A 25,841-nucleotide genomic window follows, 5' to 3' on the forward strand; every position below is an offset into this window, starting at 1 on the left:
TTTCGGATGATGTTCACCGCGTGTGATAAATAATGCAATACTTTGATAGATTGGACTTTTACGGACGCAACGATACCAAATACGTATTTTTGGTTTATTATTTCAATATTTTTTTTTATTGCAAATGTGGCGAAGGTTTTTTTTAAAACTTTTTTTTATTTTTTTTTTAATAATTAGTAAAACTTTATTGTTCTTATATTTACACTTTCTTTTAGTCCTCCTAGGGGACTGTAACTAGCGATGTTTTAGCATTACATCATACTGCATTCTGACAGGCAGGCTACTAAGCCACCCCACGGGGATGGCCTGATGGGCTGTCTGCCAAGATAGCCATAAGGCCTTTCAGAATTGACAGCGGCATTTAAAGGGTTAATAGCCGCGATCAGCCGCGTGGCCGATTGTAACTATTGCCCGCGGGTGTCAGCTGTAATAAACAGCTGACACCCGCACTGTGTGGAGGGAGACAGCGGCACTATCTCCCTCCATACACATACTGCAACGGCGGAACGTAAAAACACTATGGAGCCGTCACTAAGGGGTTAATAGAAAAATGTTAAAAAATTATGGTTTTTTAAAAAAATCCCCCCCAAAATAGTTGCGTCCTTACGGTCTAAATAGGCGGTGTTCTTAAGGAGTTAAAGCCCAAGTCAGTCTCGGCGTGGCAGCATGGATTATTGACACAACGCAAAATCCACTATACACACTTACCTGTCTGATAAAATGCTCCTTTTTGACATGAGTTGAAATATATTTGATAGAATCCGATGCCTTTTCTAGGAAAGCAATCAGAATCCTTTCTCCGTCATTCGCTTGAATGTGTTTCCTTTTACCAGATATCTTTGCTTTGGCAGCTGGCACAGTAGTTTCTGAATCCAGAAAGGAGAATCGATCGACATGCCCCTTCATACATAACAGTCTCGGAAGCTTCTGCAAGAAAAGTCCTTTTACCCATGGCGCCATTGGATGGTAGGTTGCAGAGGAGCGGTGGTGGACATTAATAACAAAAACGGTTACGATTATTGACAATGTGACAAATATCATAATAAATAGGAGATATTCTCCTATCAGGGGAATCACCTTAGAGGAGGAGGGAATAATCTCTTCAATAACGAGAAGGAAGACCGTAAGTGACACCAAGACAGAAGTGGAGAGGGATAATTTTTCTCCTTCATCGGAAGGAAGGTAGAACACGAGGACAGTTAGGAATGACAGTCCCAAGCAAGGAACGATAAGGAATAACGTGTAGAAAAGTGGCAACCGTCTCAAAACAAAAGAATATGTGATGTATGGATAGGAGTAAATCCCATCGTTCCTCATCCCTTTGAGACCGGTGGCATTTAGGATATCCCACTCTCCATTATCAAAAAAGTCCTTTCTGTCTACATTTGTGTCTATGAGAATGAGATCCACCATGTTGCCGTCGTAAGTCCATGATCCAAATTTCATGGAGCAGTTTTGGCGGTCAAATGGAAAGAAAGTGACATCCATAGTGCAGGAACTTTTATAGCTTGCTGGTGGAGTCCATGTGACCGTCCCGTCATACTTGATTATTGCCTTCGTCATCAGAGAGCCCTCAAATCGTCCATCTGCACTGAAAAACAGTCAAGCCAACAAATAAGCCAAACATTCGATAAAGTAGGTTCCTCAAATTATAGGTACTTTACACGGGCCGATAGTCGTCCAAGCAATGGCTCAAAAGAGCGATTACGGGTGACTGTTGTCCTGTGTATAGTAAACAAGGGACCGGACAGAGCAAGTGAGTGAGAGTCGCTCACTTCTTGGAGCTTCTTAGTTTTTAGCTCATCTAAAGACTAAGCAACTGTCAGCCTGTTCAAACAGGTAGTCCATCCTCGAACAACTGCCTGTTTACTGTGCATGGAAGTGGGTGACTGGAAGAGATTTCCAGCTACCTCCGCCTCCATTGAGTGAGCGAACATTGTTCCTATATGAAAGCATGAGAGTGATAGTCATTGGGACAACAGTCAGATGCTTAATTGCCCCCACAGTCGTCCCGTGTAAAAGTCCCCCAAGTAAGGAAGCATGTTTCAAAATAGATGGTGTAAAGACACAAAGTGTTAAAGCAAAGAGATACTGTTGTGCTTTACAACTAATCACAAATGAGATCTGGACATTAAATATGCCAGGAATGTATACAGAAAATGAGCTTTTCTAATGCATAAGGTAAGGTGTCAACTCCCCCCCCCCCACCCCCTATATTTTAGGACGAGCTCTGGTCGTTGTACAGGAAAGGATATTACAGTTTGGGATGAACAGAGCTCATTCTATATTTAATGGCCATAGCACTTTTTCTGTCAAGATTGTTGGCTTTCAAATGACACCAAAACCATGTTGGTAGCCCTTACACAACCCAGTTACAGCCGTTTGAAGTGGGGTCGGGAATACTGAATTTGCAGCTGCCACTTTTCAGTCAGTGGTGCAGAGGAGAGAGGGAGGAGGGGGAGTATATTATGTCATTTATTCTTACTTTTCAAACAGAACAATATCAGGAAGCCACAAGGTTTCAGAAGGAACTCTGATGTAAGTAATTCCCCCGTAGTCTTTAGGATTCCATCGTAATTTTAAATCAACCCATTCCTATGGCAAAGGCAAAAGTAATAAACATCAGCAACACAATAATAAATCGTTTAGGATATCCTGGAATATAACTTCAACCTATACTATCACATAACAAGAGGTACCGGCGTACACTACTAAACTGAGAACTGCTGCTTCCATGGGTCACCGGCAGGAAGGAAACTGGAACCTGCTTGCTTGATCCAGTAGTTTTATATCATCTCCCGTATGCTAATTAATCATCAATGTTTAGTTTTCATCCAAAATTACACCTGCATCCGGGGTTCAGCTTTCCTGCTCCATTCGTGTCGGAGCGGCTCCATCTTATGATAGAACTAAATAGCGCAGGATCACTAAATCATCCCAGACAGATATCTGTCCAGCCTTTGTTTGAAGGAAAATTCACCACCTCCTGTGGTAACCTGTTCCACTCATGGATCCCCCTCACTGTCTAATATCTAATCTGTGTCTCCTCCCTTTTAGTTTCATCCCATTGCTTCTAGTCTTTCCTTGTGCAGATGAGAATAGGGCTGATCCCTCTGCACTGTGGCAACCCTTCAGATATTTGTAGATATGCAATGTAGACATATAATTATTGAGGTTATTAAACTACTGGCATGCTGATATAGCACCTTTTTAGAGATGCCTCTAAAAGAATCGCTTGATTTACTAAGAGGGAGGAAAAAAATTGGTATGCCACTCACCAATAGTCATGTTAGCGGTGCCGCAATGATGTCATGCTACACCCAGTGGCTGAAGTGGTCACGTCTCTGTTGAGAGTGACCAAGGAGTGTAGAGACCAACAGGGGACCCGGGAAGTGGTGGAATGGGAGTGGCAGTGAGTATTGTCACGCAGTGGTGTAGACCCACTTTGTCAGTTAGGTGGTATTCACATGGCCAAGAGCACATTGCACCCAACATTCTTAGGTGAAACTCACATCACACAGCCTACGGCCATCCTGTTCCTGTGCTGTGCGATGTGCAGGACCCCGCACATTACATGTCCGACTCTGGTGCGAGACTTGCACAGAATTGAACAGGCAGAAAGTTTTCAAACTTGGACCAACGGTCCAAACGAAAAATTGCTTGTGTACATCAACCCATTTAAATGAATGGGTTATTTTTCAATACAAGTTCTGCCCATATTGGGACTATCGCTCATGTGAATATGGCCTAACTGATTTAACCGAGGGCTATTTCTGAGGGCTGCACTAAGATATACCTTTATTTTAACTCTTTAAAGGGATTGCGTCACTACAAAAAAAATTGTAACAGCTGGGCCTGTTACGTAATAGAGAAAGAGAATATGCTCACCTGTCTTCAGCCGTCCAGGACACAGCTGAGCAGCTCCCGTGGCCATGGCTCCAGGCGTATATGTCCAGCATAAGTCAGGTGACCACTGTGACCAATCAGAGGCTGCAGCGTCACTGTACAGAACTCCTGGTCCCTGATTGGCTGCAGCAGTCACCTGACTTCTGCCAGACACAGCTGCACAGAGCTACTCAGCCGTGTCCTGGGGGGCTGAAGACAGGTGAGTAATAGTCTCTTTGTTATTTTATAACAGACTCAGCTGTAACCCCTTTTGATGGATATGGCCTTCACTGCAGGGAACCAGATCGCTTGTACAGCAGTAATTCAGTATAGTGATAGCCAACCTGGGTAGCTCAAAGGCACTGAAGCATTATACCAAAGGAACAAGCAAGGACGTAGTCAATATAACAGGCTGATGTCAGGACATTCGGAGTTTATGCAGTACGATAAACAGGCAGAAGGTCAAAGCAGGCAGCAGTTAGGCAAATTGAAGAATCAGGCTGAGGTCAGGACAAGTAGATTTCAGGAAAGCTGGGCACATAAGCAAAGGGTCAAACTGTGAGTCAAGCAGATATTGTAACACCTGAACTTAGATCACTAGGAACTTTATTGCTCAGGCATCCTCCAGGAGAAGGGAACCTAAAACAATCTGGGAAGTATCTGGATAGTCTGGGGATGGAAAAGCCTCTTAAGAGTCAGCTGAGCAGCTGTATGATTTCTAAGACATCTTCTTTGTTGCGTAGTGATGCAGCTCCTCCTACTACAAGAGGTCTAATAAAGATTGTACCTTAGTGAATTTGGTAAGGTCTATGTACACAGAATCCCTTTACCTGTCTCAGCCACACGTTTGTGGTCATCAATTGCTTTTTTTCATCCTGACAGAAACATGAAAGAAAATCTGTGTTAATTCAGTAAAAATAGTGAAAAGTATTTCATACTAATTGCGAGTCTTACTGTCAGAAATGCAGCAACCTATTAAGTCATTTCTGCAAAAGCCTCTCCCCACTGCCAAGTACTCTCTGGAATTTATCATTCACCAGAGGGCAATAGAAGCCACAGCAGCTGCATACAGGCGCATTGGATATATTGGCGTATCATTCATTTCTGCCATGCCATCCTTCTTAGCAAATCAGGATCCATAGAAATGAGGTCTGTGGATTTTATGACCTATTTTACTTTGCCTTACAGTTTTTTTTTTAGCTTCGCATTTCCACCTCAATATATGTCTGTACGGAATATGAATGCATATAATAGGTTGGAGCCGCTGTTGTATCATACATTGTACCTGGGGAACATGCAGGTCTTATTCGGTCCTTATCTAGAGTTTCCGCTGCCCTCGGCACATGTAGAGCTCATGGTGAGTCGGGTTAAAGCTGCTACCCATACGCCTTAAAGGAAGTCTAACACCTACATTTGCAATGTTAACCCTTTCCAATCCAATTTGTATCCTGGTTTTCCTAGAGGTCTTACTATTTTTCTGCCGTTATACAACGGCGCTATCTGCTGGCTAAAGCCAGTACTGCATGAGGTGACATGTTGGATAGGCTCCGACAGCAGAGAGGCTGGCAATATACAGTAAGAGAACCCTGACGGACGTCTTCCAACACCGGAGCTGTACAGCCTTAAATTATAATGTCTTCAGAGGTCAGACAGTGGATTGGAAAGGGTTAACCCAAAATATGTTCAAATGTGCGACAGCATGAAGAATGCAGCATCAGCGTTAGCTTTTTTAGATATGTCTTCCATGGCAAGATATCCTCCAAAAAGCTTCTGGCGTGACATATGCTAATAAGCCGAGGACCATCCGATGGGCGGTCCACCTGGGCCAGCACCCTGGGTTCTCTACCTGCCTAATGTACTAAAAACCGCCCCTTTTTTTCTCTAGTGACGCCTACACCCCTTTCCCGCTGGAGACGTCATGTGCTCCAACTCCAATGCACTTGCAACACACTGAGCGGCCAGGCATATGCGTCGTCATCAGTCCAGCGCGAGAACAAGTATTAGAGCTGAAAGTATATTGGGTTAATGTTGCACAATTTAAGACTTCCTTTAGCTGTCGGTGCAATGCTTGTTAGACTGACACCCATTCCTCCTGACTCTCTCATACGTATACATGCTTGGCCCATAGTAAGTCCTTTCTTTGAGGAGAAATGCACAGCAACAGAACCAGTTTTACTACAGAGATATGAGAACAGAACTAAGCTCATTATGTAGATACGGTACCAGAACCAAGCATCCAACACAGATACTATAATAGAACTAAGTTTACTACATAAATACAGTACCAGAGTAATCCTATTACATAGATACAACGCCAGAACCAAGCTTACTACCTAGAGAAAAGAACCAAGCTTACTTCATATATTTGGAGAGAGTCCAGTACGTCAGGAATCACATGAAAAAGCTTTATGATGCAAGACCACAGGAGTAAAAACCATAAATAGGTTTTGAATTTTGAGCTTTATATATTTTTTGTGTGACAAGCTATAGCTTTTATTGCTATCATTTTGGGGTGCATATGGCTTTTTTAAGACTTTTATCGTGTTTTTTGGGAGGTGAAATGAAAAAAAAAAAGCATTTTAGCTGCTTTTCTTTTTTATAGTGTTTGTCGTGCAAGATAAAAAGTGTTCAATTATTTGTATGTGATGCAAAGATACTAAAGATGTCTGTTTTCAATTTAAACAAAGAGGGGAAAGTGTGTACAAAGTTTATTTTTTTATTTTTTACGGGTTTTTTTAACATTATTATGTCCCTGTAGGGAAGTTGAAGCTGCGATGTTATGATTGCACTGATACATTGCAGTACTTCATTAGTAATCAGCTATGCATAGTGAGCACAGGCCATGGCAGGCCCGGATGGCATTCTTTGGTGTCCAGTTGACAGGGCAACCCATCGGCCCTCTGCGATTGCACGGCAGAGGGCCGATGACATCACAGAAGAAGCGCCGTCCCTCGGTGCACCCTTTCCATGCCTGATCACGGCATGTAAGGGATTAATATCGGGGATCACCTTGTGTTCCCTCACACATCCACTGATCCCAACACCACCTAACAGTCTGGTCAGACGATCTCTCTACTGGTGGTCTGTAGGGGACGTCCTGAGCCCGGTCACCTTGTGTGCCCTCACACATCCACTGATCCCAACACCCCCAAACAGTCTGGTCAGACGATCTCTCTACTGGTGGTCTGTAGGGGGGGCCCTGAGCCCGGTCACCTTGTGTGCCCTCACACATCCACTGATCCCAACACCCCCTAACAGTCTGGTCAGAACGGCCCAGTGGCGGACAATTCGGTAATACATCCATCTAGCTTCTCACATCCCAATAATACGCCCCTCCCAGACTGTTCCCTAGGCGAAATCTCTTTGATTGCATTGGAGAGGCGTCCAGTGGTCAACAAGCTCTACACAAGTGGGGAAAAAAGGTCACTGCACACAAATGCACATGGAAGTAGGTGAAATATGTGGGCATAAGCATTTCAGCTGTGCGAAAATGCAGCATATTTGTGTGTTCAAAATGCGCTTTTGTCCATATTAACAAGCCCCAGAGAATAGAACCCATTGATTTCAATGGGTTGGTTCACATAAACTTATTTGCGCACGCATTTTGGCCGTACAAAACAAGCTAGCAGTATGCTCTACTGCATTTGCGCACTAAAAGTCCCCATAGAATTCAATGGGGGTGCGCAAATGCATGCGTAATACACAATGAGATGTGTCATACGCTGGAAAAAGAGCACATCTACAAGTCGTTAGATTAATTAGCCATTCCAATCGGTGCGTCTTTGTTTGCTGAACATGCGTTGCGGGCAGAAAAAGTACGCCGATGTGTGCGCAAAAAAGAATTGTTCATTCTGCAAAAGCACTCAGGCATGTGGAAATACGCATATGTTCGTGTGAAGGGCACCTAAGTCCAATTAATTTTCAATGGAGCAGAGCTGCAATATCACATAAGCTGCGGACAGGTAGGAACAAAGCAGCCATGATATCCTAATCCTTAAATCCTCCTTTCAATTATGTGCTAATAAAAAGCATTTTACCACAAAACAGCGTTTCCCGTATCCACCAATCATCAGATTTCCAATTCTATCATACAGGTTCACACGAACAAATGATTATGGCCTCGGTCAGACGGGCGTTTTTTCACGCGATTTGCGGATCGCATGACGGATGCGCATCCGCAAATCGCGTGACCGGGGCCAACAATTCGCTGAAAAATCTGAAGCTAGCAGTGTTTTCGGCGAAACAGGCCCGATCAAAGGAGCGCTGTTCGCACATTGAATTCAATGGAGCCGGCAATACAGCCGGCTCCATTGAAAGCAATGGGCTGCCGGCAAGCGCTGGATGAATTTTCGGGAAGGGCTCAAAAATATAAGCCCTTCCCTGAAAAGCATCCTGAAATGTGAAAAATTAAAAATAAAAATATACTCACCTTTTTCCTGCAGCCGGAGTTCAGCCGCGTTCGGCCGGCAGTTCTCCTGAACTGCTCTGTGTAGTATTCAGCAGGCGGGGATTTAAAATCCCCGCCTGCTGAATGGGCTGCCTCTGATTGGTCACAGCCCTCACCAATCAGAGGCAGCTCTCACCCATTCATGAATTCATGAATGGGTGAGGGCTGCCTCTGATTGGCTGAGCGCAGGGACCAATCAGGGGCAGCTCTCAGCTATTGAATGACAGCTGAGAGCTGCCCCTGATTGGTCCCTGCGCTCAGCCAATCAGAGGCAGCACTCACTCACCCATTCATGAATTCATGAATGGGTGAGTGAGAGCTGCCTCTGATTGGTGAGGGCTGTGACCAACCAGAGGCAGCCCATTCAGCAGGCGGGGATTTTAAATCCCCGCCTGCTGAATACTACACAGAGCAGTTCAGGAGAACTGCCGGCCGGACGCGGCTGAACTCCGGCTGCTGGGAAAAGGTGAGTATAATTTTTTCTTTTTTACACTTTTCAGGATGCTTTTCAGGGAAGGGCTTATATTTTTAAGCCCTTCCCGAAAATTCATCCCGCGCTCGCCAGCAGCCCATTGCTTTCAATGTAGCCGGCTGTATTACCGGCTCCATTGAATTCAATGGGCGACATCGTTCTTCTCTGCCACAGCTGTAACAGCTGTGGCAGAGGAGAACGATCATTAGTATATGTTCTCAATGGGGTCGGCACTGCTGTCGCCGGCCCCGTTGAGCGCATATATAGAACACAGCGATGCGCAGAACGCACATAGGCGCGTTCTGCGAATCGTTGTGTCCTATAATTGATCACACATCCGCATAAAAAGCGGACATGTGACTGATCCCATTGGGATGCATGTGGTCTATAGATCTGCAGATCGGACCAAAAAACGGTCGTGTGACCGAGGCCTATAAGTGCGCAATTAAAAAACAACGCACGTCTAGTAGTATTTCCACAGCCGACCCCGGCATGTAATGCTCTCTTACCACATCCACAAGCTGGGAGATCTTCAGGCCAAAGTTGACTTGTATCGTCTTATTAGGGTTGTGCACAGGTCTCACCCATTTCTGGTACCCCATAAAAAGATTCCGCAGCAGAGCATCTTCTATTTCTGCCAGAGGATGGTTAACGCAAAATACTAAACACAAAAAGATGAAATACCAAATGAGCAAAAAATTTGCAACATTGTTTTTTAAAGAAGCTTTGTGGCTTTGGGTTCATATGATGGCAAATAGGATTCTACGTACATATGTAATAACTGTATATATTGTATATGTATATATGTATGTATTAGAGATGAGCGAGCATACTCGCTAAGGACAATTACTCGAGCGAGCATTGTCCTTAGCGAGTATCTCCCCGCTCGGGAGCAAAGGTTCAGGTGCCGGCGCGGGTGGCAGGTGGGTTGTGGCCATAAGCAGGGGGGAGCTGGGGGGAGAGAGGGAGAGAGAGATCTCCCCTCCGTTCCTCCCCCCTCTCCCCCGCAGCTCCCCGCCCGCCGACAGCAGCCGAATCTTTGCTCCCGAGCGGGCAGGTACTCACTAAGGACAATGCTCGATCGAGTAATTGCCCTTAGCGAGTATGCTCGCTCATCTCTAGTATGTATATATTGTGGGTTTAATAAAATAGGTCATCAATAAATGGCTCCTTCCATCTTATGTCATAACAGGATATGCCTTAAATGCCTGACACCCCTGGAACCTTCATCAACAGAGAGAACGCCCCACAGCCAGCAGCAGACACTTTTCCTTCGTTACGCCATATCCACAGCTGAAATCTATGAGCAGGGGTTTCTGAAATAAAATTTTAATATGTATTTATTGCAGCAGTATTGAATTTTCTACAACCCCAATTCCAAAAAAGTTGCGACGCCGTGTAAAATGGTAAAAAAAAATAAAAAAAGAATGCTAACAAGCTGAATGTTTGCTCTCCTCTTCAGTCTGCAGGATGGGGGGTTCGTGGTTTCCAAAAAGAATTCCAAGTTTTGATTCATCTGACCACTGAACAGTTTTCCATTTTGCCTTAGGACTCAGTCACACGGGTGTTTATACGTGCATCTGACAATTGCATTAGCGATCCGCATCTATATAGACCCAATGATTTGCAATGGGAGCGGTCACATGTGCGAATTTTACATGCGCACAAACGCATGCGGCGAAAATTATAGGACACAACGATTCGCAGAACGCATGTAACTACATTCTGCGGCAAATCGGTGTCCTGTGTATGTGCGTCAATGGGGCCGGCGGCAGCAGAGCCGACCCCATGGAGAACATATACTGAAGATCGTGATCCTCTGCCACAGCTGTCACAGAGGAGCGCGATGTTCTCCCATTGAATTCAAAGGAGCCAGCAATACAGCCGGCTCCATTGAAAGCTGTGGGCTGCCGGCAAGTGCTGTAGTAATTTTCGGGGAAGGGCTTCAAATATAAGCCCTTCCCTGAAAACCAACCTAAGAAGAGTAAAAAATAAAAAAAAATCTATACTCACCTCTCTGCAGATGAATTCATGAATGAGTGAGTGCTGCCTCTGATTGGCTGAGCACTGTGACCAATCAGAAGCAGCTCTTAGCTGTCATTCAATAGCTGAGATTGCTGCCTCTGATTGGCTGAGCACTGTAACCAATCAGAGGCAGTCCATTCAGCAGGCAGGGATTTTAAATCCCTGCATGCTGAATACTACTGAGAGCAGTTCAGGAGAAGAGCCGCCTGGACGCAGCTGAGCCACGGCAGCTGCAGAGAGGTGAGTATAGATTTTTTTTATTTTTACACATTTTTAGGATGGTTTTCAGGGAAGGGCTTATATTTTAATCCCTTCCCCGAAATTACTACAGCGCTGGCAGGCAGCCCATGGCTTTCAATGGAGCCGGCTGTATTGCCGGCTCCATTGAATTCAATGGGAGAACATCGCGCTCCTCTGTGACAGCTGTGGCAGAGGATAGCGGGCAGCGCTCTTTTTGAGCGTCAAAACGCCCTTGTGACCGAGCCCTTTGGTGCCGATAAATGCTGCTGGCAGGGTTTTTTCCGCCGTGCTGCCAGCACGCATCAGTTATACGCACAAAAAATCGTGCAACTAAACGCCCGTGTGACTGAGTCCTAAGTCGATTTTAAATAAGCTTTGGCCCAGAGAAGATGCCGGCATTTCTGGATTGTGTTGGTATATGGCTTCTTTGTATGATACAGCTTTAACTTGCATTTGTTGATTGCACGTCCAACTGTAGTCACAGACAATGATTTGCATTACATAATCATGCATGTTTTTAATGCAGTGAAGCTTGAGGGCTCGTAGATCTCCAGCTTTAGATGCAGTTTTCACAGCTTGGAGAACCTTTGACCATCTTTGCTTCTGAGAGACTCTACCTCTATAACGTGCTCTTTTTTTACAGTCATGGGACTTAGTAGAAAATTGACGCAGTACCACTTACTTTTCTAGTCTTTTATTAATCCTGTCCCAACTTTTGTGAGATGTATTGCGGTCATCAATTTCTAAATTAGTTATTTTTTAAATCAAATTGAAAAGTCTCTTCCTTTCACCTTCTGATGTGTTCTGTGTTCTATTGTCCTTGGTCCCCTTCCCTTTTCTATCTACAAATGCCCCAATTAGACAAACCATCCACAAATTCTACTTTCAATATCACCTCTACACCTCCTCCTGTGACATCTCTGAACCATTCCTACAAAACATCACTGACTGTCTGTCCGCTGTCCTTAACACCATGTCCTCCCTTTTTCTCAAACTAAACCTCTCTAAAACTGACCTTCTCATCTTTCCGCCTTCCAACTGACCTCCCCTCAACATCTCCATTCCAGTATCTGGCACCACCATAACCTCCAGACAGCATGCCCGCTGCCTTGGGGTCACACTGGACTCTAACCTCTCCTTTACCACCCCCACTTCCCCCCACACACATCCAATCTCTGGCCCAAACATGACACATGCTCCTCAGGAATATTGCTAAAATCTGTCTGTTCCTCACCACGGACACGCTAAAGACACTTGTTGTCGCCCTCATCCACTCCCAACTCGACTACTGCAACTCGCTATTCATTGGCCTCCCCGCACCAGACTCTCCCCTCTCCAATCTATACTAAACGCGGCAGCTAGGCTCATTTTTCTATCCAGCCATTTTTCAAAATTCTTGGCATTATACCAGTCACTGCATTGGCTGCCCATGCACCGCAGAACTAAATTTAAACTCCTCACCCACAAAGCTCTCCATGGCGCCGTACCATGGTACATCGCCTCCCTCCTCTTTGTACACCACCCAGCCCACACACTCCGATCCACTAACACGCTCAGACTAAATACCCCTCTAATACGAACCTCTCATGCTCGCCTATAGAACTTCACCAGAGCAGCACCCATCCTCTGGAACGCTCTACCCCAAGGCATCCGGACAATTTCCAATCCACAAAATTTTAGACGTGCCTTAAAAACACACCTCTTCAGGGAGGCATACCAAATCTTCTGACCCAGTCCTCCTGCCCCCCCTCCCCCATGGCTCCCCATACCTTCCACCCTGCTTATCGCATACGACCTCTACCCCTGCACCTCCTTACCTCCTTACTGTGAATTAAATATGGTTACATGAGATTTCCAAATCATTAGATTCTTTTTCCACTTAACCCTTATTCACATTTTACACAATGTCTCAGTTTTTTTGGAACTGGGGTTGCATGCTGCCACTTCTTTGGCCCAGCATGTGTTAGGTCTAAAACAGCTGGAGCCTGATTAAGTAGAAATCATCGTTTAATATATTCTTTAGCATAAAACTTGAATATGGCTACTGTTATAAAGCCGATAAAAAACACACTGAAGCAAAGTTACATGTTTGAATAGAAATGTTGTGTGCGTATATATATATCTGGGCCCTGAAGAGGGGATTGTTACTTGTTTACTATGTTTGGGTTCTTACATGTCTACAGCTTGTGTTTTATTGATGAGAAGACCATATTCTAGGATCATTACTTTTAGATGTAGATTCCAAATTGAAAATCCTACTTTGGTACCTTTTACTGTGAGTGATATAGGTACCGAGGTAGGATTTTCAATCTGGAATGGGAGGCAGATGGAGCTTGAAGGCAATCCATTTGTTGGTTGTGCCCCTTCAATGAAGGTGGCTCAGTGTTTAGCACTGTTGCTTTGAAAGCTGGAGTTTTAGGTTCAAATCTCATTGAGGACACCAACCACTTTGAAAAACTCCATGCAGCCATCATCCATGGTCACATTGGAACCTACAATTCTAGCACTGCAAGGCCAAAGAAATAGAAGAGCAAGAAGTATAAAACACAAAGCCAATGCAGACATCACCCTTGGTCAGATGTGAACCAACAATTTCAGCACTGAGCCACTGTGCTTGAGAAGAATAAATACAATGAGAACATACAACCTCCATGCAGATATTGTCTATACTCAGACATGAACCTAGAACCCCAGTGTTACATGGCAACAGTACTAGCCATCAAGTTTCTTCCTCCTACTTCTGCCTTTTCAGATCTTCTTTTGCTCCTTCTTCTTCTCCTTTCCATTCACCTCCCTCTTCACTTTCTTCTCCTTCTTCTCTTTAGCTCTCTTTTATTCCTCATACTGCTCTTGAAAAATGAAAGCTGCTCTGTGATTGGTGGGTATGAGCAATAAAGAGTGTTTCTTTTAGACAATTTTCATAAATCTGCTTCATGATCTTCATCCATATCAATTCTCATAGGAAACCATACAAAATTAAAGTCATTGAGGAATGTTTGTGTTTCCTGGCGAGAGATTCACCTTGTATATAATAACATAAGCCGCAGTGCTCATCTATACAAGCTATAGTGCCTACAAACCAGCATCATTGCCCACATCCTTAGTGCCCACATGCCAACTCTATTACTCTAAATAATGTGTCATAATGGCAGCCATGGTTCACAAAGTCATCATACTCTCTGCCATAGCACCTCCTACTGACAGTCATAGTCTGTAGAGTAATAGTGCCCCAAAATGTCATATATAATGCTAAAATAGTCCCTGAAGCCATAGTATCCCAAAAATGCCAGCCACAGAGTCCAAATCTACAGGTATGGAGAACTAGTCCGACACCACAATGTCTAAAAGAAGGGGCGTAGATAGCTGATGAGGGACAAAGACGCTCACCAGCCGATCTCCCTGCACCGGCCCGCTACAACCGGCACCCAGAGCCACCAAGACCCGCAAATTCTCACCTATTGGCGAGAGGAAGAAAGAGGTGCACTCCAGTAGGGAGCCAGGGGACATCCGAGGGCTCAATGTCGGCTTTCCTCCACAGAACGGTGGCTCGGAAGAGTCTCGGGGAGACACCTAAGATGGCCCCGGAGTGCAGCATGGGGGAGGGGCCACCCACAGATGCTGGTCGGAGGTCCCGTGCCCGGTTGGCTAGCCCAGTGAACAGCAAGCATGCCAGTATTGGCAGGACCTCCCCGGGAGCCAGAGGCAGCTGCGGCAACATCCCTGGATGTGGGGGAGAGGGTGAGAGGGCCCGGGACTAGTAAAATGCCCAGAGGCCCATAAAGGTGCGGATACCACATGCCATAGCGCCGGACCCCTCCCCCCCGAACGCTCCATATAGAAGACAGCAGAGGACAGCCTTAGAACTCGCAGCTCAACTCTGCTGATGGAGCACAGTGGGAGCCCTGCAAAACCACCGTCTGCATTATATAAAAAGAAAAACAGTGGATAGGAGGTGGAGGGAAGACAGGGTCTGCAGGCCCCACCAGATAGTAAAGGCTCTCCTCATGAACCCTCACAGCCAGCAAAATCCTCAGTGAGGAGACAGGCTTCGGGCCACAGCCACAACTTAAATCTTATGCCTGCCTCCTCCTCTCACAGCCTGACGCCACCAGACACAGGCAGTACTCAGGTAACAAGGGGAACAGAGGACACAACAAATCCTTTGGGGATGGCGAGAAAACAGCTTTCAAGCTCCCCTAGGAGCCCTCTCCTCCACGCCAACCAGGAAGGAGAGGCAAAAGCCAAGGCCCAAAGAGTCATAGCCCAACTGAAGGGGCCCCGAGTTCTTCCTAGCCTCTGTTGCCACTGCAACAGCGCATCACCCACAGGCATGGAGAGGAAACTCCTACCCTCCAGGAAGGGAACCCGCTAGCAGACAGGAGACACCACGATAGGGCCACTGACTCGCAGCGCCAGCCAGTGACAGCAGAAATCTATCCTTGCAATCCACCCGCCCCTTCACGCCGGAGGGTGAGAGAAGACTCCAGAAGCCTAACAGGGACTGATGCCAGATACATTTGAGAGGAATGCTTCTTTTCATACCCAGCTAGTCTAGTTTAGCTAGATGGGTTCTTGAGCAGTGGGCAGCCGCAGTTTCTGAAAAAGTTCATAACTTAGTTTAATTGCAGGCATGGTGCAGGGAGGGGAGGTTCTTCATAGGCTATCACTTACCCAATTAGGTAAGGCAGCATAGTTGGTAGCTGTTTACTGTCTGGATTAGGCAGCTAGTAGTTTGAGTTAGGGGCCGTACGTCCTGCTTATTTTGTTTTGTTGTTTGTCCATGTCTACCCCCATTCCTAGTTCTGCCTCCTCTGCCCCCCCCCTCCCCCTCGTGTCCTCCCACCCTTGCTACAGCCTTGTCCTGAGTCTATGGGCAGTGAGCCTAGGTTACAGTTCCTGGAGCAATGGTCACCATTGCGGCCTTAATGTTTTGCACATTTAATTTCAAGGGCTTGAACATCCCCCAAAAAAGAAAACAAATCCTCCACCATCTTCATAAAAAGGGGATCATAGTGGCCTTGCTTCAGGAAATGCACTTTAAGACGGGAGGTGTCCCGATATGCAATTCTCGCCACTACCCACTCTGGTTCTAGTTCATGCTGCTGGAAAACTGACAGACATAGAGAGGGGGATCTGGAGCTGGAGTTCACCTCCCGGGAGCTTTCCGAGATAGTCCAAAACTTGAAAACGGGTAAAAGCCCTGGACCGGATGTGTTCACTGTCAGATTCTACAAACTATTTCAGAAGAAATTGTCTCCTCTGGCGCTGGAGGCGTTCAATGCGGTTAGTCAGGGTCAATCCTTCCCTCCACAGGCATTACAAGCCCACATTACGGTTATCCCAAAGCCGGGCAAGGACGCCTCGGTCTGCAGGAACTTTAGACCCATTTCGCTGATCAACATAGATATCAAACTGTTTTCCAAGTTAATAGCCAATAGATTCCAAAATATTATACCACGACTGGTCCACAGGGAACAGGTGGGCTTCATCCCGCAGAGAGGCAAGGGACAACACTATCAAGATGCTGTGCCTTGTCGACAGAGCTAAGTGGTCGGGAACCCCCCTATGCCTACTAGTGATTGACGCCAAAAAGGCATTTGATCGAGTGAGCTGGTCCTTCCTCTCTGCCACACTGGATGGCATAGCCCTGGGAATGCGGATAAAGCAGTGGATAATGGCGTTATATCATAACCTCACGGCAAGAGTCCGGGTAATCGGGACTCTGTCCGGGACCTTTTGGGTGGGGAACAGAACTAAGCAGGGGTGCCTAATCTCACCATTCTTATATGTTTTGACCATGGAGGAACTGGCCAACGCTATCCATAATAATGGGTCCATCAAGGGAATTTAAATTGAGAATCTAGAACATAAAATGGCCCTGTTTGTGGATGACCTGCTCCTTTATATGTCCAATCCCCAAATTGGTATGTCGGTCCTCCTTGAGGAATTCAAAAGATTCAGCAGGGTCAGTATTATAAAGTTAACGCCCAAAAATCCAAGGTCCTGAATATCACACTCCCGCAGACGGAGGTGTCCCACCTGGAAAAATCATTTACCTTTCGCTGGCGCAACACGAGCATAAAGTACTTAGGTATCCAGCTCCCTGCATACGTCTCCTAGGCATTTAGACTCAATTTTCTCCCATTTGCCGCAGGAATGGAGCGGGACCTGGGTAAATGGGGGCCTCTGTTCTTTTCATGGAGTGCTAGGGTCAACGTAGTCAAGATGGACACGCTGCCTAAGTTCCTCTACCTGTCCCAAACCATGCCGATCAGACTTCCTAGATCGTTCCTGAAGAATCTGAGATCCCTAATAATGGCATTCGTGTGGAGAGGGCGCAAACCGTGCATACGCTTCCCGCTCCTTATGAGGAGAAAGGAGAGAGGAAGCCTAGGCCTCCCTAACTGTGTGCTGGATATGCTAAAACACACATCCTAGAAGCTGTGGGTGGAGGCGGAGCACGAGGGTGCAGCGGGTTACTTACAGGCAGCCTTCTGGATTCCCCCTAAACTGATCAAAGCCCTACCCATTTCATCTCCATTCTGCATCCAACTCATCAAAAATTGGCCAGGCTTCGTAGCCTGAAAGGGCCTACTGGGGGTGTCGGGCCCACTCACGCCCATAGCCTTCAACCCTCAGTTCATTGCTACTTTTGGGAGCACCTCCATCCTAGATGTTATGTCACGATCAGACCTGAGACCATTACAGGAGAATCTGGGAGACAGCGAGGTATATGGTTACAGCAGCCGGGTATGTGGTTAGAGTATTTTCAGCTGAGAGGTTTTGTGTACACACTGACGCCACAGGTGGACGGACTCAAGGTGCCCATGAAATTTAAGTGACTGTGTCTTTCTTTCACACTCTCCAGGCATATGATTTCTAGACTCTACAGTTTGCTGCTGTCTCGGGAGGTGGAGGGTGAGGACCCTGATTATGTGGAGATGTGGGAGAGGGATCTGGGCAAGAATTTTCCCCCTGATAATTGGAATAGGGCGTGGCTCTTGACACACAAGCTCACCTCGGCATCTAGGGTCCAGGACCAAAATTTCAGAATACTGTCCAGGTGGTAAAGAACACCAGATCGGCTCCAGAGGATGTTCCCCCAGACCCACTCCACTTGTTGGAGATGTAAAAGCAGCAGAGGCACAATGACACATATCTAGTGGGGATGCCCTCCTGTGTCGAACCTTTGGAAGGAGGTGATAGAGTTCTACAACCATATCTGCCACGAGGGAGGACCCTTACCCCGGAGCTGGCTCTTCTCTCCATGTTTACCGGATTGATGGGAGAAGCTAAAAGGTGGCTTCTCTGATTCATCATCATAGCAGTTAGAAGGATCATCCCGAGATTGTGGAGCTTCCATACTACCCCGACCTGGATAATGTTGGTGTTACCATGCGGCGGTTGCGGCTCCTCCCGGGGCGGCGGGGTGCTGGGTCCCACGGTCAGGGCGCGTCCCCCCGGCTTGTCCGGCTGCCAGGCCCGGGTGTGCTGGTGGCTCGCGGTGCCGTGCACGCACGCACCAGTGAGTGGAGCTGCCGTGCACTAGCTTCCTTTTTATATTGTTTGTTGGGAGTTGGCTTCTCCCTCTCTCCGCCCCTGGGCGGAGGCTTTTGTTTATAAGTCTGGCAGTGACTTGCAATCACTGACAGTTATTGGTTTCCCTCAGTGAGCTAGCTAGCCTGCCTCTTGTCAGCTTGTTTGCTATTTCTTCCAGGTTATTCCATCTGCCTCAGGTTTGCTTTATATTTTGGTGTTGGTTTATTACTTCTGCCTTTTCTGTCAGTATTCTACCCTTCCATCAGGTACGCCTCGTCCCTAGCAAGAGTGGGGACCACCGCCCAGTTGCCTGCCTGGGGTTAGCCAGGAATGGAGGCAAGTAGGCAGGGACTGGGGTTGCGGGTGAGATCAGGGCAACTCGGGCTGGCGTATCAAGTGCAGTATACCGTTACAGTTGGTGGAGGAACTTCATACGCTCATGCACTTTGAGGAGCTGGGGGGAAGAGCCGGAGGCTTGTGAGGAGAACTACCGCATCTGACGGGTGTGGGCGGCTTTCAGATCCTCTGATGGACTTGGAAGGTGAATAGAGTCGGGCATCCCCTAAGATGAAGGAACCTGTCTCCAGATGGCAGGTCCTGCCGAGCAGGAGGCCTAGTCCCAAACCTCTGTCACCTCCTCACTTGAACCTTCCCCTTGTGTCTAATCATGGGTGTGACTCCCTTGGTCGATGTACTTGTCTGGTGGTTCTTCTTTGTTTACTTGTTTAGACCCTAACTTAGGGCTCATCGCCGGAGGAGCAGGCCCGTCAGAGTCTGGCCAGGGGGAAGTGTTTACAGAGGGAGACGGGGAAGCCATAGTTAACAGGACCCATATGCAAAAGCTCATATGAATGCTCTGGATGGGGCTCGCCCACCTCAGCACAGATGGAGTCTCCTGCTCAGTCTAGTGGGGGACATGTTGGCCAGGACTACTTGCAGCTCGACGAACAAATAGGTTGCAATGCTCAATCTGGAAAATGCCTTGCTCTGCCTTACCCACTCACTTTCGGTGAAAACACCATATTGAACAATGCTCATGACTGCCCCTTCCCGCCCCCACCCTGCCCAATTCCTACTACCTTTGTTAATGTTAACCTGTATGTTGGAAAATATATAATAAAATTCTTTTGAACCTAAAACTGTCTAAAAGAAAATCTGTCTTTGTTGACCATACCAACCCAATCACAGCGTAGGCATGTTGTTCGGCCGTATGATGTATTAGGGCCATATTACATCATACTGCCAGACAACATGCCTACAGCTATGGGGTTTGTAGCCCTAGCCTCAGAGTGCCAACTATAGTGTCCATTGCTATTAAGCCTTTTAAAGCCAGCCATAGTACCAAAAAAGGTTTTGCACCAACTGACCCCCACCTGCTACCCCTTTGGAGTTGTTGTGTTTCGACTGGGCAATCTACGAGCAGCCACGTATTTCCTCTTTTCTAAGGGCATATTCATATCCGCATGCTATCCTTATTAGCAAATGACTGCACACCGACAGCACACTCACCCGTTACGGTCAACCGGACTATACAGACACTGACGGTAAAAAATACTGCAGCATTTCCTATTCTGGTTGGACTTTCACTTTTTCTATTGATGCAGCATTTTTTCTGGTGGCAGGAAGGCAGGGACTCAGTTATTGGGGCAGGAAGACTCTTTGGTTAGGATTTTTTCTTTATCCCTTTAGGCTAGAAGAGCTCCAGAATTCTCAGTCCAAGTATAACAATATATATATATTCCTCACTTCTCATTTCTATACAATGTATTTTTCATGATTCCTCCCAGAGCAGCGTTATACCTGCAGGATTCGCTCACTTTGTCAACTGGATACTTTTACATTACAGCCGTTCACCCGAGCGCGGGATGTCGCAGTTTGCTCGTTCGCTCCACTGATCATTTTAAACAAAATTTTACAGGGTCATTCAGTTCGCTGCACTAGAAAATGAGAATAACTGAATGAGCGCTGTTTAAGGGCTTACTCAGACAGGCATATATTGGTTGGGTTTTCACACCCCGTCGATATACGCTGCCCCTCTCTGCAGGGGGTGGAGGTGGGCCTGGCGCAGTGCACTGAGCTCCCACTTTCTCTCTCCACCCTTCACCACTGTTTGTAATGGGAGAGGGCTTGATGGGAGTGGAACTTTGCTCCGCCCATGTCCCGCCCCTCCCATTGCAAACAGTGGAGAGGGGTGATGGGGGGGCTCAGTGCACTAGCTCCCGTCTCATCCCGCCTCCTCCTCTTGCAGAGAAAAGCAAATGGTATTTATAAAGGCTCCTTTAAACGCAACGACTATCATCCAAAAAAGTCGTTCAAACAAGCAAAAGTGAACAATAATCGTTCAGCCTAAACGCAGCCAACAACCGAATGACGAATAATAATCATTCACTTTTCAATTGTCATTCATTTCATACAGACATAAAAATCATTGTTGGCTCATTCAGTTATCATTCAGTTTAAACAGCGCTTGTCTAGTTGTTCTCATTCACTTAGGGCTCCTTCAGATGAGCATATGCGCAATTGTGTTATGAATGAGATAGATTTGCGACCGTATTGGTGCATTTTATTGTACTTTTTGTGCACCTGACACTACCACGCCCCGATTTAAAAGGGTACTTAGACTAATGATGCCCAGATGTGTTATTTTTCATGCAGTTTTGCTCCGTGTTTCGTGCATCCTGTTGCATATAGCGGGCACATTTGCACCTCCCCCCATAGACCACTATGGGGACCATATAAGGGCTCCTTAACACAGGCGTATTTGGGTTTTTTTCACATGCAAGGTATGCGTACATGAAAAAAGGAAATGTGAATGAACCCATTGAAATCAATGGGTTCCACTCTTTGCATATTGCGCACGCAATTTTTGAATGCGAAAAAAGCCCAAATACGCTCATTTTACGGAGCCCTTATACAGTGAATGTGAGCAGCTGAACGATTTCTCATTTGAATGCGCCAACAATGTATCTGCCTGTATGAACCAGCTGCACGAGAGGGAAGAAGTGAACTCTGGCGTCACCCGCTCATTCAAACAGTAAATTGGCCCGTCTGAAGGCCCCTAACAGAGGACAGGATAGAGGTTTGCACAGCTGGTAAGGAATTATCCGGCGTGCGGTCAGTGGTACCCCCTGTAGTTCTGATGGATTAGTCCGGTAGCCATCCTCCATATGGACGCCATCCTCCCGTATACGTGCGCTAATCCTTATTTATACACACTACACAATGCTCCCAGGCATTTCAAGGGAATATCTCCATCAATATTTCAGTTCTCCTCTGAAACATTACTTGAAGCATTTTCTAAAGTACTAATACATTTTTAATGCTCTGACCGTAAAAGACGATCGTCAGTGCTAATCACTTGGCCTGCGCGCTAGACTGATGTTCAATAGGAACAACATTTGTTTAAACTGATTTTTTCCCCAGCTTCTGTAGATGTATCTGAGACCGTGGGAACGAGGACTGATGTAGAGTTTGTGTGCTGCGCTGTACAATATGTGGGCGCCATTAAAAAAAAGAAAAAAGGGGGAAGGAATTTTTTGGCAAAATTGGCTTCTACCTCATTGGGTTTTTTTTCGCCTCCCTTTGGATGAACATTAGGGGTGATGGGACATATGTCTTCTTTCAGCCTTACATACTGTGTTACAATGTTGCTATGTTACTATATTACCGTATTACTGTGTAACAATATTACTATGTATGGCCTCCGGCACACTTGCGGTTTTTTCACGCGATATCACTGCACTTTTTTTTTTCATGCGATTGTCAATGGGACTTTCTAATGTTAAAAATGCACCAACTTACAAAGCGTTTTTAACTTTTTAACATTAGAAAGTCCCATTGACAATCGCATGAAAAAAAAGCAGCAATATCGCGTGAAAAAAACACAAGTGTGCAGGAGCCCATCCTGTGTTACAATGTTACTATATTAGGGCTTATTTAGACGGCCGTGTATCGGCTCGGTTTTCACGCTGAGCCGATATACGGTGTCCTTGTCTGCAGGGGGGAGGATGGAAGAGCCCGGAGCAGGAACTGAGCTCCCGCCCTTCCCCGCCCCTCACCACTATTTGCAATGGGAGGGGCGGGATGGGGGCGGAGCTAAGTGCCAAGACTTAGCTCTGCCCCCATCTCGCCCCTCCTATTGCAAATAGTGGCAAGGGGCGGAAAACGGGCAGGAGCTCAGTTCCTGCTTCTGGCTCTTCCACCCCCCCCCCCCCGCAGACAAGGACACTGTATATCGGCTCAGCGTGAAAACCGAGCCAATACACGGCCGTCTAAATAAGCCCTATAACAATATAACTATGTTACTGTGTTAAAATGCTATTGTGTTACAATGTTACTGTATTACTATGTGACAATGTTACTGTGTTACTGTATTACCATGTTACAATGCTACTGTTACAATGCTACTGTGTTACAATGTTACTGTGTTACTATGTTACTGTGTTACAATGTTACTGTGTTACAATGTTCAAAAAGTACAATTAGGGGCAGCGCTCCAAAACAAACGAAACCAGTAATAGGATAATCCAAAGCAGACCGTGATCCACAGCCAGGTGGAGGGCGAATAGCCAGAACACCAGACAGCGTGTTTAGCGATCCAGAATATCAGGCAAAGAAAAGGAAAAAATGGGCTCTGCTCAATGTATGCGATGGAAATAACTCATAACAGAAAATACATCTCTGTCATATCCGCAGAATACTGTATGAATATGCCACTTACTAAACTGGGAGGATTCCTCCATGAATCCCCCTAAGGCATATCCCAGCCATGAATAGAGGTCGCTCCAGACCCACAAGGATTCCAAGGAGTAGATTTATTCAATAAAATTCTGATGATCAGTGTACAGGCGCAACGCGTTTCAGCCTCATCCAGGCCTTTTTCAAGCCTAACAGTGCGTTACAATGTTACTATATTACTATGTCACTGTGTTACAATGTTACTGTATTACTATGTCACTGTGTTACAATGTTACTGTATTACTATGTTACTGTATTACTATGTCACTGTGTTACAATGTTACTGTATTACTATGTTACTGTATTACTATGTTACTGTATTGCTATGTTACTGTATTACTATGTCACTGTGTTACAATGTTACTGTATTACTATGTTACTGTATTGCTATGTTACAATGTTACTGTATTACTATGTTACTGTGTTACAATGTTACTGTATTACTATGTTACTGTATTGCTATGTTACAATGTTACTGTATTACTGTGTTACTGTATTACTATGTTACTATGATACTATGTCACTGTGTTACAATGTTACTGTATTACTATGTTACTGTATTGCTATGTTACAATGTTACTGTATTACTGTGTTACTGTATTACTATGTTACTATGATACTATGTCACTGTGTTACAATGTTACTGTATTACTATGTTACTGTATTGCTATGTTACAATGTTACTGTATTACTGTGTTACTGTATTACTATGTTACTATGATACTATGTTACTGTGTTACAATGTTACTGTATTACTATGTTACTGTATTACTATGTTACTATGATACTATGTTACAATGTTACTGTATTACTATGTTACTGTATTACTATGTTACTATGATACTATGTTACAATGTTACTGTATTACTGTGTTACAATGTTACTGTATTACTATGATACTATGTTACAATGTTACTGTATTACTATGTTACTGTATTACTATGTTACAATGATACTATGTTACAATGTTACTGTATTACTATGTTACTATGATACTATGTTACAATGTTACTGTATTACTATGTTACAATGTTACTGTATTACTATGTTACTGTATTGCTATGTTACTGTGTTACAATGTTACTGTATTACTATGTTACAATGTTACTGTATTACTATGTTACTGTATTGCTATGTTACTGTATTACAATGTTACTGTATTACTATGTTACAATGTTACTGTATTACAATGTTACTGTATTACTATGTCACTGTGTTACAATGTTACTGTATTACTGTTACTGTATTACTATGTCACTGTGTTACAATGTTACTGTATTACTATGTTACTGTATTACTATGTTACTATGATACTATGTTACAATGATACTGTATTACTATGTCGCTGTGTTACTATGTTACAATGCTATTGTATTACAATGTTACTATGTTACTATGTCACTGCATTACAATGTTACTGTGTTTCAATGTTACTGAGTTACAATTCTACTGTGTTATTATGTGACAGTGTCACTGTGTTACAATGTTATTGTGTTTCATTGTTACTATATTACTATGTATATTACAATGCTACTGTGTTATTATGTTAAAATATTACTATGTCACTGTGTTACAATGTTATTGTGTTTCATTGTTACTATATTACTATGTATATTACAATGCTACTGTGTTATTATGTTAAAATATTACTATGTCACTGTGTTACAATGTTATTGTGTTACTGTGTTACAATGTCACTGTATTACTCTGTTACTCTCTTTACTGATGAGCATCCTCAACATACAAGAAGGTCGGGTGAATTATTTGCACATCTACTCGTCTCTGCCCTGCTTTCGTCTCACTACATGACCCCCAAATCTAGATAATAAGCATATCTCTTTCCTTTGGTGCAGAATTAAAGTTTCGGCAGTACGCCCACGGACGATCCGTAGGAGCCATATTGACGGTACAATGCAAGAAAAAAGTGTGACAATTGCAGGTTACTCACCAGAGTTGAGAGAACAGGCTGTAATGAGTAGAACAAGGCGATGAGCCCGCAGGATCATATTCGCCAGGATCCCCTTCAGAGCTGCGCTCTCATAGAGCAGATTTTATGTGACACCACAAACTAATCCTGGAAAAGACAGAGGAAGGAATTAATGCAGTTCCATCAGCAAAGAGAAATCAGCAGAGCGTACTTTTACCGTTTCAGCTGCCAGCTTCTCCGAGCATGGATCCTATCCCCGGATCCTAAGCCCTGCCTCATTTAACCCTCTCAGTGCCGGCCAGAGTCTGAGCTGCTATAAAATCCCAGCCAAAATACGAATTGAGGATGCTTCTAGTAAATGAGCCACAAGGAGCAAATGACTTGACAAATACTAAACTGTTTACTAATAGAATATTGGAGTTAGTACTTATAAAAACTACATTTTGATTTTTATTACAACCCATCTGATTATCTCCACGGCTGTTATAATAAATGACGCTTTCGATTTTGAAGCCTTCTGTAGATACAAAATGGCACATTGATAAAGTAAGGGAAAAAATGAATAATTC

At 45.0% G+C, this 25,841-nt stretch overlaps 1 protein-coding gene across 3 annotated transcripts in view; it reads right to left on the reverse strand.

The window, feature by feature from the left end:
• The window catches only part of CHRNB3 (cholinergic receptor nicotinic beta 3 subunit), a 29,914-nt gene extending 4,383 nt beyond the window's left edge, over positions 1-25,531 (reverse strand). Inside the window, exons 1-7 of one of the 3 annotated variants that reach the window (XM_066574923.1) lie at positions 25,490-25,531; positions 25,294-25,419; positions 9,314-9,465; positions 4,716-4,760; positions 2,486-2,595; positions 1,078-1,591; positions 709-927 (exon numbers count right to left, since the gene is read on the reverse strand). In XM_066574923.1, the coding sequence (XP_066431020.1) occupies positions 709-927; positions 1,078-1,591; positions 2,486-2,595; positions 4,716-4,760; positions 9,314-9,465; positions 25,294-25,351 (1,098 nt within the window). In that variant the 5' untranslated portion in view covers positions 25,352-25,419; positions 25,490-25,531. Of the gene's footprint in view, positions 1-708; positions 1,592-2,485; positions 2,596-4,715; positions 4,761-9,313; positions 9,466-25,293; positions 25,420-25,489 lie in introns of those variants that run through there. The other 2 variants (XM_066574922.1, XM_066574924.1) reach the window with 2 other exon arrangements.
• Positions 25,532-25,841: the final 310 nt, after the last annotated feature.

This window comes from Eleutherodactylus coqui, chromosome 7, assembly GCF_035609145.1.
Source record: "Eleutherodactylus coqui strain aEleCoq1 chromosome 7, aEleCoq1.hap1, whole genome shotgun sequence".
Classification (NCBI taxonomy): domain Eukaryota; kingdom Metazoa; phylum Chordata; class Amphibia; order Anura; family Eleutherodactylidae; genus Eleutherodactylus; species Eleutherodactylus coqui.